At 41.8% G+C, this 15,619-nt stretch overlaps 1 protein-coding gene across 1 annotated transcript in view; it reads right to left on the bottom strand.

Moving 5' to 3' along the window:
* Farp2 (FERM, ARH/RhoGEF and pleckstrin domain protein 2) overlaps positions 1-15,619 on the bottom strand; it is a 100,054-nt gene that overhangs the window by 41,603 nt on the left and 42,832 nt on the right. Inside the window, 6 exon segments of the mRNA XM_051153675.1 lie at positions 2,599-2,746; positions 3,479-3,593; positions 4,960-5,057; positions 10,294-10,372; positions 12,824-12,866; positions 13,575-13,679. Coding sequence (XP_051009632.1) covers positions 2,599-2,746; positions 3,479-3,593; positions 4,960-5,057; positions 10,294-10,372; positions 12,824-12,866; positions 13,575-13,679 — 588 coding nt within the window.

Here is a 15,619-nt window from a genome sequence, read left to right as displayed (position 1 = left end):
TGATTGAAGTTTCTTTGATCAATTTTATTACAAATTTGGTTCCTCTGCAAGAACAGTATACACTCTTTAAAACTATATTTTTATTTAATTAAGTGTGTGTGTGTGCGCATGTGCATGACTGCAAGCATCCACAGAGGCCAGAGGTCTCTGATCCCCCATGGAGCTGGAGTTACAGGTAGCTGTGAGACATTCAATGTGACTACTGGTATCGAACTCAGGACCTTTGTAAGAATAGTAAGTGCCCTTAACCACTGAACCCTCTTTCCACCTCCTTAGCCATGGCTGTAGCCCCCAGTAGCACTCCTAAGCAGTAGGCAATCTTTCTAGCTCCATAACTTTTTTTTTTTTTTCCTGAGAGTTTCATTGTGTAGCCCAGGCTGGCCTGGAACGCTTTGGGGTATCTTTGGACTTTAAATTACACGTAATATTCATATTCTCTCTCTCTCTCTCTCTCTCTCTCTCTCTCTCTCTCTCTCTCTCTCTCTCTCTCTCTGTCAGAGAACAATTTATGTGTGTTGGCTCTCTCCTCCCATCAGGTGGATTCTGAGGATTGAACTAGGATCATTAGGCTTGGTAGCAGGAGCCTTTATCAGCTGAGCCACTTGCAGAGCTAAGCCTTTTCTAAGTTTGTAACTGTTGTTCTACTTTTGTTTTTCCCAAGCACATCTGATTTGTTTTTAGGGATTGATGTCTTCTCTATACTAATAACAGACTAACAAGGCTCAAAGCATGAAGTAACAGCTTGAGTCCACGTAAAACTTCCCTCTCATTCTTGACTGATAGCCTGGCAGCTGCAATTACCCTTTGCAATACCTGTAAAATCACCAATTTAGTTTGTATGGCTGTGTGTGTGCGTGTGCTCGCGCATGTGTACGTGTATGTGTGGTTGCATGTGTATATGTATGCATACAAACTTAGTACCTGTACTTTGGGGCAGACTTCTCAGTGCCTGTGACTCTTTGCTTACATGCACGTATTTACAAGTGCCAGGACTGTGACTTTATAGGTGAGGACTCAGTGACAGTCATCAATGCTAAATCAAGAGGAAATCTGAAGAGGTATGGATGACTGTGTGGCTGTAACTACTAACTCTGTAGTAAAGAGTATCTGAGCATACACAGGTTTAATCCACTTATCGAGGACAGATGGCTGTCTGTGCCTCTGGGTGTGAAGCCCTGAAGGTTCTGATATTTCCTAGGGGCCCAGCTGGGAACATGTTAACTGAACCTAGTCACAGAAAACATCCAGCAAGCCACAGTGAGGACTGGGTTATTAGAAGTAAGAGAGACACTCTCCAATAATGTCAATGTCATTAAACACAATGAAAAAGGAAAGGTCATAATAAGTGATGCAGACTTGAGACTGATACTGAAGATGTGACAGGTAAATGATACATCTGGCCTTAGACTAGATTCTGTCCTGGAGGCACAAAGCTGTAAAAGGAGATCACCACTGGGCTTGACATCAGAACAATTGGCATTTTAGTAATAAGATGGACCCCCCTACACACACATGGGTGCATACATGCCATGACACATGTGTTGAGGTCAGAGGACAAGCTGCAGAAGTCAGTTCTCTCCTCCCTCCATGTGGGTTTTAAGGATCAAACTCAGGTCGTCAGGTTTTACAGCAAGCAGCTTACACAATGAGCAATCATGCTGCCATGCTATCCCCAACCCCAGGCTTTCTTTGTTGCCCGGGCTGGCCTTGAACTGATCCCCTGACTCAGCTCTCTGACAGTTAGGATTACTGTATTAGCAGTGTCAGTGATGAGTGGACTGTGTTTATGTAAAGGAATATGTATCTGTAGGTCTGAGGTGTGTGTTTATGTAGGTCTGTGTTTATGTAAAGGAATATGTATCTGTAGGCTCAAGTGTGTGGCAGAGGCAGGGACTGAGTGCACCCACGTGTTGACAAAGGTGGATCCAGGTAGGAACAAATAGGGTTCTCTGTGCTGCCCTAATACTCAGCTCCCACACAGATACTGACCTCAGCACCTACAGTCACTTTCCTGCTGATCTGGCCAGCACTCCTGGGGGATGACACATGGAGGAACTGAGTGTACATTCTCAGCAAGCTCCCTTGTTTCCTCCCTCTGACACATACGACGGAGGGGAGACCCTGTCGTGCCTTAGCACAGGGACTGTATTCTCTGTGTCTGCCAGGTGGGCTGCAATTGTACTTCATACAGACAAACCAGGATTCCTGTTCTCAGGCCCCTGTGTCTAACTCTGAGTTCCCTGCCATCAAAAGCTCTCAATGCCCAGCAGAGTTCTTACCCTTATTGTGTCCACACCTTCCCCCCTAAGACAAGATCCTGAGCCCCAGGTTAAGATCCTACGGGGTGACTTTGATTCAATATTAGAATGAACACTGAGAAGGGAATAGATGGCTTGGTCAGTGGGTGGCTGTGGTGGTAGTAGGGGCTGTGACAAGGACAAGAAGGCAGCTTCTTCACTGTAAGAGGTCAGAGCAGATGATGTGCAATGCTTCTCTTCCACACACATCACTCACTCATCACAACCAATACAGCGACAGCAACCAGTGCACTGTGCAGCAGGATGGCCTGCTCTGGCCCCTCCCTGCTCTTCCACCTACCTGGAATACGAGGACCCCCATGTGAGAAACTGCCAGATTAATCTTGGTCCCTTCTCTGTCTGAAGCTGTGTGAAACCTGATGCCATACATTTCCAACTTTCTTGCGATCTCCAGCACCTGGAAATCGGACTCTGCAGGTGTCTGGCCCCTGTAATGAAGGACATTTTAATGTATTGAAACACTTGCCTTCTAAAAATGTCGAAGCCTATTCGAAAGTGGGTCAGGAAAAGTCAGATAAAGCCAGCCAGCAAATCCAAGTGGAAGGTTTTGTTTTTAAGAGGGCAGGTGGCTCACGTCTATGCATTTACTCACTACAAAAAAGCATCAGTATACACAGGCCAAGAAAACAGGCTCCTTCGTGGCTAGTCTTCTAGTTTCTCATTTAATCTACTTGTAAAGGGTAGAACATTTCATTCAAATTCACTAAATGATCAGTTTTACAACTTACCTGACCTTTTATGCAAACAACACACCTAGCTACCAAATAGTGAGTTAGACAAAGCATCATAAATATTGGTGTCTTTATTATGATTGCAAAACAGCTGGATTTATCCACTCGAAGGTCTCTTAGCATGTAACAGGCTATGCAGTCCATAGCCCAGCTTATATCACCAGAAAATAGAAGTGTGGCCCGGAAAGTTTTGCTCTCATGAAGTCACATCTGGAGCCAAGGAAGGCTCCCAGGCCCGGTGCCTGAACCCTGAACGTGAGATCTTCCCTCTTTACTGTGTTAGAGCCATACGGGACTGCTGTATGTTCTTGAGATGGAGAACAATCACTGTTACTTCAGATCAGTTTCTTTGGAAGCCTGAACAGCAGCTCCTGGTTAAACATCCTTAATGCAGCTGTGGTGACGTTAGCCCACTCCTGACCAACTTACATGTGCCTCTGATGGAAGTCTAGTATCTTTTCCAGAGACTGCTCCTGCTTGGGCAAGTACTTGTTGGCTTTGAGGTGTTCTCGATCCAAGGTTTCATCATAATCCCCTATTTCCGCTGAGATGAGACAATGAAAATTAGCCACTTGGATTTTGAAATAAATGATAAACATTTGTGCATGCAAATGTTTTGTACTTTATTTTCCCCCAATATTATGCTGCCCAAAGGTAAACACAAGAAAAGGTTTGGGATTTTTCCCTCTAACTCCTGAAGACCAAAAATTCTGATATGAGTTTATAATGGACCCTGAGAATAATTACTTACTAATTTTGTTTCACTTATTAAATGATTTTTAAACATTTTATGTATATGAGAGTTTTGCCTGCATGTGAAGTACCATGAACATACAGAGCTTGAGGAAGCCAGAAGCAAGCATTGTATTCCTAAAACTGGAGTTGCAGATAGTTATGAGCCACCATGTGAGTGCTGGGAACAGAACCTGAGGCCTCTGCATGAGCAAGAAGTCTTCTTAATCTCTGAGTCATCTCTCCAGTCCCAGCTTATTAGCTTTAAAAATAAATTTACACATAAATTGCCTCATGGAAACTGTGATCACAGTAATTATTTTGCTTTGGAAAAACACATGCTAAATCTTTTTTCCCCTTCAGGATGTCTCAATTTTTCAAAAATTTCCTAATTTTATGAATTTTCAAGATTTGTTTTTGTTTTATGTATATGAATGTTTTGCCTGCACATAGTAAATGCACCATGATAAGGCCTCACCATTAGGCTGGAAACCATGTGAGTCCCTCCCTTTCTATTCTTGTGTCCTGTACAGCACACACTCATGTGCCTAGAACCTCTCACTGTACTTCCCACAGTTTACTTCTGTTTTATATCCTTCCTCATCATCTTTGTTGCATACACGATACTAAAGGAATGTGCTCTCTTCCCCTTAGTGCTAATGTGTAGACAGTGACTCGGAGGCCCTCTGTGGGTGTGCTGAGAATCTGATTCCCAGCCTGCACTTGGACTGAATGCCATTAAACTGGATAAAGGTACATGGGACAGAGAGGCAGAGGCCAGTCTGGGGGACACAGTGAATTCAATGCCAGGCTGAGTTGTTTAAAAGGATATATAAAAACAACAGAATATCCAAGGGCTGGTTCTGTGGTTCAATAGCAGCATGTTTGCCTAGAATGTGCAAAGCTCTGTGTTCTTTCCCAGCACTGAGAAGGGAAAAGAGAAAGCATAAAGACATAAAGGAGAGACAACTCCAAAGAATGACTATAACTACGGGCTTTTGCTTGAGTCTATCTGCAGATCTACTGTACATCCTATCAAGAATATTTCTAAAGATGCCCAGTTTTTAAAAACCTGGCTTATCAATTACACATGAGCACCAGCAATTAATATCAGCTCTGTGGTGCCTGGGCCCAGGCCCAGGTCTGTCCGAGCTTCTCTCCATGGTGAGGATACTCACACTGCAGAAAGTGGGATATGAGAAGGGCTGCAGTGCTGGCAGAGCAGGTCAGGCGTTCTTCTAGGAGGTCTCTCTTGAGTTGCAAGGCAAACAGGTACCTAGAAAGGAGTGTAAAGCAAGAGAAGATCAACTCCAAAGTTGTCTGGACATAATGCAGACATCCTCTACAAGAGCCACACAAGCTCTGGGGAGTGGCGGGGCTCTCCAAGAGCGGCCCAGTCACAAAAGCCCTTTCACATAACAAGCAGACACCAAAGGTCAGATCACAAACCTCCTCAGTAGACTGAGCCATGCACGTCAGAGCACACACAAGTGCTCAGCACACAGAGGAGCTTCTGTCTGACAACAGGATAGAAAAATTAGCCCTTTCAGGCATACTACTGACCCACATCATCACACTCTCTGAAGTAATACCTTCAGCAAGGAAGTTCATAATTTCATATTATAAAACTGCACTCATGATTTTGGATGAAAGAACAGAAACACACAATTAAGACAACTTCAAATGTACCTGTGAAACGTTTAAGCAGACTTATAATATTTAGTCTTGGTTAGGATCTAAGACACAAGTATTTTAAAATACCACTAGTGAAACTGTAAATAGAGAAGGTAATTTGAAACCAATTATGAGACAATAAAAGGTATGGCTACACTTGGCAAATAACACAAACTCCATCTTCACAGAAATTTATACTCTGGTACAAACTATTAAAATTTTACTAGATTTGGGAATGGAGAGATGGCTCAGTGATTAGAGTACTTTTTTTTTTTTTTTTTTTTTTTTTTTAAGAACTGGAACGCTTTGTGAACTATCATCCTCATGCAGATGCCATGCTAATCTCTGAATTCTTCCAATGTTAGTACACTCCACTCATAGCTAAAAGAAACACCTGGACTCTCTTAGAATTTAAGATGTGTGCTTTAACTAGGCAGTTCCACGTTAACGGCTTTTCCACAGCAGTATTCCCAGAGGTCACAAAGGCTTGTCAACAATGACATTTCTTTGTGATGTTTTAAGAGAAAAACTGGGAATAAGCCCCAAATGCACTAAGATGTGAATGACTAAGTTGAGTGTGCCAGTCTACACAGTGTTAAGAGGCTGTGGACTGCTGTAATGGGGAAGCGTCAGGCGCATCTCTTGATACTGCTCTGCAGCATGATTTCCTGAAGGCTCTGTGCTGTGCTCACTGAAAGGCTTCAACTCCTGGAAACACTTCTGCAGTGTTCATGCTTACCTAGGGAGTAGGTAGATTTTTCTTTTTCTTTTTTTTTTTTTTTCTTTTTATTTTTCAAGACAAGGCTTCTCTGTGTAGCCTTGGCTGTCCTGGACTCGCTTTGTAGACCAGGCTGGCCTTGAACTCACAGCGATCCGCCTGCCTCTGCCTCCCGAGTGCTGGGATTAAAGGTGTGTGCCACCACTGCCCGGCTAAGAACTGTATTTTTCATTTTACATAACTTTATTTGAATTTTCTCTTTTGCCACAGATATAGTTTTAATAAATCAAAGGGGGGAAAAGACCCCCTGAATGAAAATAAGAGGGAAATAATTGACTTCCTAGGGCTGAGGTGTTGGTAGAGTGCTTACCAAGTACATGAAGCCCTGGGTTCCGTCTCTAGCAACATACAAACAGGCTGTGTGGCCAAAGTGGAAGCAGAGGATGAGGAAACCAGGGCCATCCTCAGCTACACAGTGAGCTAAATAAAGGTCAGCCGTAACCATAAGAACCTCTTCCCACAACCATAACACAAAAATAAAACAGACTGCCCCAAACCAACTTCACCCCTAATACTTAGATCCATGATCCTAAATTGGAGAATATTTTGTTTAATTTGGGAGAATATGATTTAAAAGTTATTCCCCTTCAAAAAGAGGCCCCATGGTGTTTCTTTTTCTTTTTTTTTTTTTTTTTTTTTTTTTTGGTTTTTTCGAGACAGGGTTTCTCTGTGTAGCCTTGGCCATCCTGGACTCACTTTGTAGACCAGGCTGGCCTTGAACTCACAGTGATCCGCCTGCCTCTGCCTCCCGAGTGCTGGGATTAAAGGCGTGCGCCACCACGCCCGGCTTCCCATGGTGTTTCTTAGAGCTCCAGAAATTACCAAGTTGTGTTTCCTGTTCACTCACAGTACCAGTGCTTTGCTCTCTAGTTCAGTCTCTTCATCAACCTAAGAGCAAGAAGCTGAGTTCGTACCAGTCTCCTACTTTGCACCTGACACTCTATGAGTTTCTGGCTGTCCCATGAACTACAGATCCTTTAAGAGGGGTTTGCTGTGATTCTTTCATGAATCTGGTCCAGTCAGGACTTACAAGTTATTTTGGGCACAATGATAGTATCCTATTCTCTTTCATCTGCGTCCGAGCCAGAGTTTTGAACCTATTTTATTTTTATCTTACTTTGGTTTTTCCAGACAGGTTTCTCTGTATAGACCTGGCTGCCCTGGAACTTGCTTTGTACACCAAAGCATTGGCCTTAAACTCAGGGACCTATTTGTCTCTGTTAGGATTAAAGGTATGAGCCATTATGCCTGGCTTGAACCTAATTTTAAAGTTGCTGCATCATCATCATCACCACCACCACCATCATCAGTTTTTTCAAGACAGGGTTTCTCTGTGTAGCCTGAGCTGTCCTAGAACTCACTCTGTAGACCAGGCTGGCCTTGAACTCAGAGATGTCTGCCTCTGCCTCCCTGATTGCTGGCATTACAGGTATGTGCCACGGTGCCCAGCTGCTTTATTTCTCATTATAAAAATCAATACACATAAGCATTAAAAGCAAAGAAATTTCCTAACCTTTACTATCTAAAGAACTACTATTAACATTCTGCCAGTGATTTCTGCAGAAAAGCAACCTGTAGCTAGAGAAGCAATGGAAATGTCCTCACTACCTGCTAATTCCATTCCACTATTCACAAGGACTATCACATGGTGTACACCTCCCACTTATGTAGGTTTTTGTTGATACATATTTATATGAGTAGAGTTTTGGCAAGTTTTATTCATATGCATTAAATCTGAGATACCCAGAGAATACTGGTTTGAAATTGTTCTAAGCCTGGTGATGGTGCACACCTTTAATCCCAGCACTCAGGAGGCAGAGGAAGGTGTTCTCTGAGTTCAAGGCCAGCCTGGTCTACAGAGATAGTTCCAGGATGGCCAGAGCTACACAGAGACCTTGTCTCAGAAAGAGAGAGATAGAGACAGATTCTTCTAACATTCCAAGTCTTATTTTTCTAGTCTAGCATAAGTTTTTCTCTAAGTTCTACTTCATATTTGTGTCTGTGTAAGAATCATCTGCTGAGATGCTTCTTCTAAACATATTCATGAGTATTTATTCATATCCTAGCTCATTTATTTATTTGGGAATGAGGCATACAACATGCATGTGAAAGGTAGAGGACAACTTCTGGAAATTGCTTCTCTTCATCCACCATGTGGACTCTAGGGATTGAATTCAGATCAGCAGGCTTGGCAGCAGGACCTTTACCCACACTGAGTTATCCCAACTGTCTCATTCATTCATTTGTGTGGGGGGGGGCGTGGTTACTGCACTAAAGATAACCTCAGAGGCAACAAAATGTGTCAATGCTACCTTAAGGAATGAAACAAAGCACTTCGTTTTGTATTAATTTGACCAAGGCTAACCCCTTTTCCCTTGTGTCTCCTATCTGTCGTACTTGTGGTTGCTGGCCTATCTGTAGTGATCTGTTCTTGTATATATTTGTGCCTGCTTGGATGCTGTTTAATGTCTGACTGTCCCTTATGTTGGTCTGTCTGTCCACTAACAAAGAACTTGGCTTTGAATTATTGTACTACACAAAAGTGTTGGGGATGGTAGGCCATATGGCCAATGTTCAGCCATCTTGTCAGAGCCTAGGTTCCTATTTCTCCAGCAGTCTGTCATTTACCAAAAACCAGCTGACCCTGTCGTGGTTTGGCAGTTAGACTAAAGATAAGATTTAGATGGAGCCACCCTGTTGTAGTTTAGCAGTTAGATTAGATAAAGATAGCAAAATATTCGGTGTGGCAGAACGTTGTGACCTGCTTCGAATTCCTCTCATCTTGAGATAGCCTGCAGCTGGGTTGCCATAGCAATATGCTTCCCTGCCTCCGTGCCTATAAAAACTGTGAAAAATTTCAATAAACAAGGCTTGATCAGAATCCAGACTTGCCCTCATTTCTTTATGTCTCCTGTCCCCCACTTGTCTGCCCCCTCACAGGTACCCATTGAAGACCCCGTGGGCTGAGTCACAAAAGCACAGCACAGGAAAGATACAAGGGATTCCTTACAGAAATCTTTAATGGAGTTCTACAAAGGGAGTCATTTTACCAACCCCAGCTCACTCAGACAACAATATCCATCTCCTGTTGCCAACATTTTTGGTGAATACTCATTTCATAAGGCTGCTTCTGACCTGTTGGATGCTTTTAGCAATAGTTACCACAACACACAAATTATTCTGAGTCAGGGGCACAGGAGAGTACATAACTTAAAACTGAAGCCATTAATTAGCTTAGGTTGTAAAAGCTGATTGCATGGGAAATCCAAGGTAAGGTTTGTTGTTATGATGTCCTCTTTAAGGCAGGTTAAACTTATGAATACGCAGTAGGAATAGGATATGTCATGTCAGCTGTGGTTGGTTGGTTGGTTGGTTGGGTTTAGCAATCTGACACAGACTAGAGTCATTTGGGAAGAGGGAACCTCAACTGAGAAAATGCCCCCACCAAAATGAACTGTGAACAAGCCTGTGGTGCACTTTCATGATTAATGATTAATGTAGGTGGGACCATCCAAAGGGCAAGGGGTTGCAAAGCAGGTTGAGCAAGCCATGAGAAGCACACCAGTAAGCAGCAGTCCTCCACTTCAGTTCCTGCCTACACGTTTCTGCCCTGAGTTGCTACCCTGACTTCCCTCAGTGATGGATTGTGACCTGAGAGTTGTAAGATGAAATGAACACTTTCCTCCCCAAATTGCTTTTGGTCATGATGTTTTGCCACAGCAATAAAAATCCTAACTAAAACAAAGTTAAACCTTATGTGATCTCAAGGTGTATCATGTAAGGTCCAACAAAAGTTCAATCTCCTTAAATGCAAGAAATGTTTTCATAAGTATTCATAAATTTCATATATCACTAGGGGTGGGGTCAAAAAATTATATCACTAAAGTAGCGTAGCATAGTATTTTTCACAATAAATAAATAAATACATAAAATTTAAAATGTAGTAAAAATACAGTTCAGCCACACTCAGTGACAACTAAGTAGGACTGCAGCCTCATTCTTTCCTAGTCACTCATGGCAGATGAATGACAAACGTCCCTGATTAGTGGGGCTGCTTTACCTTGTGTACTCCTCTTGCAACTGACCAGGGTCAGGTGGGAAAAATTTTACTGCCAGGCGAAGCACTGCATTCTTTGGCTCTGTAAAAATAAAATAAATAAAATTTCACAGATAAGGTCAATCTCCATATTTTTTCTATAATAAAATAGTAAAGAAACTTCTATTTACAAATTTATGAGTTCTTAACTATCAATAACATGTACTGGGGAATCTCCCCCCCCCCCCCTTTGCTTCTCAGAGATAGGGTTTCTCTGCGTAGCCTTGGTTGTCCTAGATTTGCTCTGTAGACCAGACTGGCCTTGAACTCACAGCGATCCGCCTGCCTCTGCCTCCTGAGTGCTGGGATTAAAGGCTTGTGCTACCACGCCTGGCTCAGGAATTCCAGTACTTTGCTTTAAACAGAAATTATTCAGGAGCATTCTTTAGCAGGTGGAAAATTACACATTAAAACTTTTAAATTAATGCCAGGCATGGTGATCTCTGTTAGTTCAAGGCCATCCTGGTCTACAAATCAAGTTCTAGAGTTACATAGTAAGCTCCTACCTCAAAAAAAAAGGGGGGGGGGAGGATATAGTGAGTTGGTAGTGTGTGTTTAGGCACTGGGTTCCATCCCCAAGACCAGAAAAACCAGGTGTGGTGCACATGCCTGTAATCCCAGCACTAAAAAAGTAGAGGCAGAAGGACCAGGAGTTAAGGTCATCCTTGGATACACAGCAAACCTGAGGCCAGCCTGGACTACATGAGATCTTTCTCAAAAAATAAAATAAAATTATAGCCAGGCGTGGCAGCTCATGGATGTAATCCCAGCACTGGGGAGGCAGAGGCTGTAGGGTTGCTGTGCATTTGAAGCAATCCTAGGCTACACAGTAAGTCTGAGGTTGGTCTGGGCAACGGAATAAGACTCTGTCCCCCAAAACAAAAGCAATGTCAACAATGAATGCAGGGCAGGAGTGGTGGGCATCCCAGCACTTAGGAAGCTAAAGCAGAAGCACCATGAGTTCAAGACTAGTTTGAGCTACAAAGGGGACCTGTTTAAATTTTAGAATAAATTGCATTAAGATGCTTTATACCATTATACTGTAGTAATTACTCATTCTGTAGATATACTATACACACACACACACACACACACACTAGAGAGAGAAATGTCATCAGCACTCACTGAATTAGAACAAGCTGACTCCTACAAAGGCAGGAGCACCTCAGACCTGATGTCTGTGCCAGTGAAATGTAACACCATGCTGTATAGTTTTTACAGGACAAGAAGCAAGTGACAATAGTCATTTCCATGTATCCTTTTTCCCTTAATGTAATTTCTAACAGAAGGAGTAGTCAATGTTGTGCATGACAGTACAAGCTTGTACTCACGTCACGTGGGGGGGAGGCTGATGCAGGAGGATCATGAGTACAGGGCAGCCTGGAATACGTGGAAGGAACCTGCTCCCTCTCCCTAACCAAAAGACAACAACAACAACAAAAATCACCAAACCAATAAGTTTTGTTTTGTCAAGTGTAGAAGTGCTTGCCTGTGTGTATGTATGTACCCAATATGCCTACCTGGTGCCCCTGGAGGCCAGGAAACAGTGTCAGGTCTCCTGGCACTGGCGTTGCAGGCAGTTATAAACTGCCAACAGGGCACTAGAAACCAAACCTAGGTCCTGCAAAAGCCATTTCTCTAGATCGCCAAAATTTTTTCTTGAAAGAGGCATTGTGGGGGCTGGAGAGATGGCTTAAGGCATTGTGGGGGCTGGAGAGATGGCTTAAGGCATTGTGGGGGCTGGAGAGATGGCTTAAGAGCATGGACTGCTCTTCCAAAGATCCAGGGTTCAATTCCCAGCACCCACATGACAGCTCACAACTGTCTGCAACTCTAGTTCTAGGGGATCCAACATTTTCTCACAGACATACATATAAGCAAAACACCAACTCACATAAAATAAAAATAATTTTAAAAAAAGAGCCAGGCGGTGCTGGCACACGCCTTTAATCCCAGCACTTGGGAGGCAGAGGTAGGCGTATTACTGTGAGTTGGAGACCAGCCTTGTCTACAAAGTGAGGCCAAGGCAGCCAAAGCTACACAGAGAAACCCTGTCTTGAAAAAAAGACACCCACCAAAACCCTCCAAAAAGCCAAGACCCTGTCTTGAAAAAAAAAAAAAAAAAAAAAAAAAAAAAAAAAAAAAAAAAAAAAAAAAAAAAAGAGGCATAACTTCTTCTCATAACCTAGAGAGAAACTTCTTCCATCTGCCCCCCCCCCAACATATTGACCCAAAATTTAGATACCAAGCAACAAATCCTATGACTTTCACATTTAAGGCAAGTTACTTAGGGCGATTTGAATTAAATCTAGTAATCTTATGCATGTTTATTATAGTTTAAAACCAACTAGCCAAGTAACTTCAAGTTTATCCACTGTGACTATTACATCTATACAGAGCAGTGACAATGACTGAGAACACACCTACAATTTAAGATTCCAGAACAAGGCACCTTGAATGAGTAAGGTTTTTAAAAAGTTAGTAAGGTACTTACTTTGTACTTGCCTAATGATGGGCTTCATAGGTTCAAGCCAAATCTAAAGAGGGAAAATAAAACTATTAAATACTTTATTTAGTAAGTATGCTACAAAATAAAAATAATTAAGAGAGATTTTATTCTATCGTCCTTTTACACGTACTATATCATAATAAGCTGGACAGGAAGTTCACTGTAATCTATATAATGCTACATTAATCTGTATAATGCTACAGTCTCTAACAGAACCAGCATACAACGAATCATGAGATGCTGCTGAGTGGAAGATGTCTGCTGTTATAACAGAGCAATGACACACTTTCTGATCTAAAGGGCTGATGTAGTTTTTAGTTTTTAAAACATTCACATCTATAAATAATAAAAGCCATACTTTTTAAAACAGTTTTTTTAATAGGTAAAAGGATGCAAAGTCAGTCCACTTTGCTCAAAATCGACGTGCAACATGATTCAGATCTAGCAGGGGTCATCAGTGGTTGCCATGGGAACTCTGAATGTTTCCTTGGCATAGCTACTAATGGGTGGAATGAGTTTAGGAAGGATATGTATTTAGGCTTAAAGGCATGTATGCTGCCCAAAAGTGAAAATCAAGTACTTTAATAGCACAGTTTTGCTAAGAATAAGGTGTGATCAAACATCTTGTCTACAACATTATAGCGTGACCTAAAAGGCTTTCTGTATACTGTTGACACCATAATTACTCTACACCACAGTAAGACCTAGTTTTCAAAAGCGAATAAAAAGCACATACCCAATAGGATTGGACGTTCTTAAACTCCAGACCAAAGTAGTCACATTCAATCAGATTTAAATGCTTCCATACTTGCCTCAGTAAGACCTGTCCATCACTCTTAGGCTGCAAGGAGACAGGTGAGAAAAAGCTCACTGACTGTATTGAGAACAACAAAGGTTTCTCAAAACTGGCATAAAGTTATGTTTCATGTAAAGTTTTATTGTTCTATTGAATTTTTTGCTTCATTTTGCTTTCATGTGTATAAGATTCACAAACTATGACATAGCAAATAAACAGATCTTGTGCTTAGAAACTAATAACATAATAAATATACAAAAGCTCTATATTATATTCTTAGTGTGTTTAGTCATATTTCTTTGTAATTGTAGATCACAGCAACCATTTCTAGTTTCTGTTAACATTTTATCAAATAATTTATCAATAAGAAGCAGAGTTCCAAAATCTATTTCTATAGGGTTCTATTGAGTAATTGAGACATACTATTTGACAGTATGTCTACATGTTGTGTAGCCCTGGCTATCCTGGAACTTCCTCTGTAGACCACTCTTTAGAACTCACTCTGGGCTGAGAAGCCCAGAGATCCGCCTGCCTCCCTGATGCTGAGATGAAAGGCGTGTGCCACCACTGCCTGCCTGAAAACCTTTTGAATAGAGAGATGTTGAACAAATTATAATGTTGTAGAGTCATAATTAATATAATTTATCTTCTACCCAGGCATAAGTTGAGAAAGAAGAACAAATGGTGCTTAGTGGTTAATAAATTAGTGCCAGGATAAACTGAAACTGATATTTCATCTATCATAGAGGACAGGAAGAAATGTGTGTGAGACACTTCCACCTAGTACTGAGGAGACTGTAATTTTCTTTAAAAAATTATTTTTTTATTTCTTTTTTTAAATTAATTTATTCTTGTTACATCTCAATGGTTATCCCATCCCTTGTGTCCTCCCATTTTCCCCTCCCCTATGACTGCTCCTGAGGGGGATTTCCTCCCCCTGTATGCTCATAGGATATCAAGTCTCTTCTTGGTAGCCTGCTATCCTTCCTCTGAGTGCCACAAGGTCTCCCCCTCCAGGGGACATGGTCAAATATGCGGCACCAGAGTACGTGTGAAAGTCAGACCCCACTCTCCACTCAACTGTGGAGGATGTCCTGTCCATCGGCTAGATCTGGGTAGGGGTTTAAAAATTAGTTTTGAGGGGGAGAGATGTTGCATATATCATGGCGTTGCTGCATACAGATGTCAGAGGACAACTCTGTGGAGCCGACAGACTCAAGGCTAACTTGCTGGCCCTATTTTTAAAAAATCTGGGGGTGTGGGGAGCATGGGTGTCCCAGTACTCAGGAGACAGAGGCAGCCAGACTTCTATGAGTTGGAGGCAACCTGTTCAACACAGTAAGTTCCAAGCAAGACAGGAGTATACAGTAAGCCTCAGAAACAAGCAAACAAACAACAAAACCCATCTTTAATGTTTTAAATTCCTGTGTGTGATCCTTGAGGAGGAAATTTGAACATAATTTTCCAAGTTTAATATATGTTTATCTATTCTAACAAGCCACTTCTAGAACTTTCCACAGACATTTTTATAAACTGCACAAAGCTAATTACACAAGAATATATTCAGGATAGGACTGGCCAAATGAGAAACAGAAGCAAGGTGTGATGGCTCATGGCCATTATCTTAGCACCTGGAGAGGCTGAGCCAGAAAAACTGTTGAGTCTGAGGCTAGCCTGGCATACAAGCGGAGTTCCTAGCTAAGCCTGGGCTCTAGACAGCTTGGCTCAAACAAACAACTCAAAAATACGTAACAATATAACCATAAAGAACTCTTTATATACTATGGAATAAAGTCCAAACGATAAAGATTAGGTAAGAGGAAAATAAAAGGTCTCTATGTTTACACAGCCCATGTAATATGATTCTGTCTTATAATACAGATCCCATTTATAAACTGATAGATAATAAATTTGAAGGCAGCACACCAAATATTTAAGAAAATTATCATTACTGCACTAGATAGAGGAAGAAAAGAAGCAAGGCT

This window comes from Acomys russatus, chromosome 12 (assembly GCF_903995435.1).
Source record: "Acomys russatus chromosome 12, mAcoRus1.1, whole genome shotgun sequence".
NCBI lineage: Eukaryota > Metazoa > Chordata > Mammalia > Rodentia > Muridae > Acomys > Acomys russatus.
The sequence above is the reverse complement of the archived record's forward strand: the minus strand, read 5'-3'. Positions and strand labels throughout refer to the sequence as shown.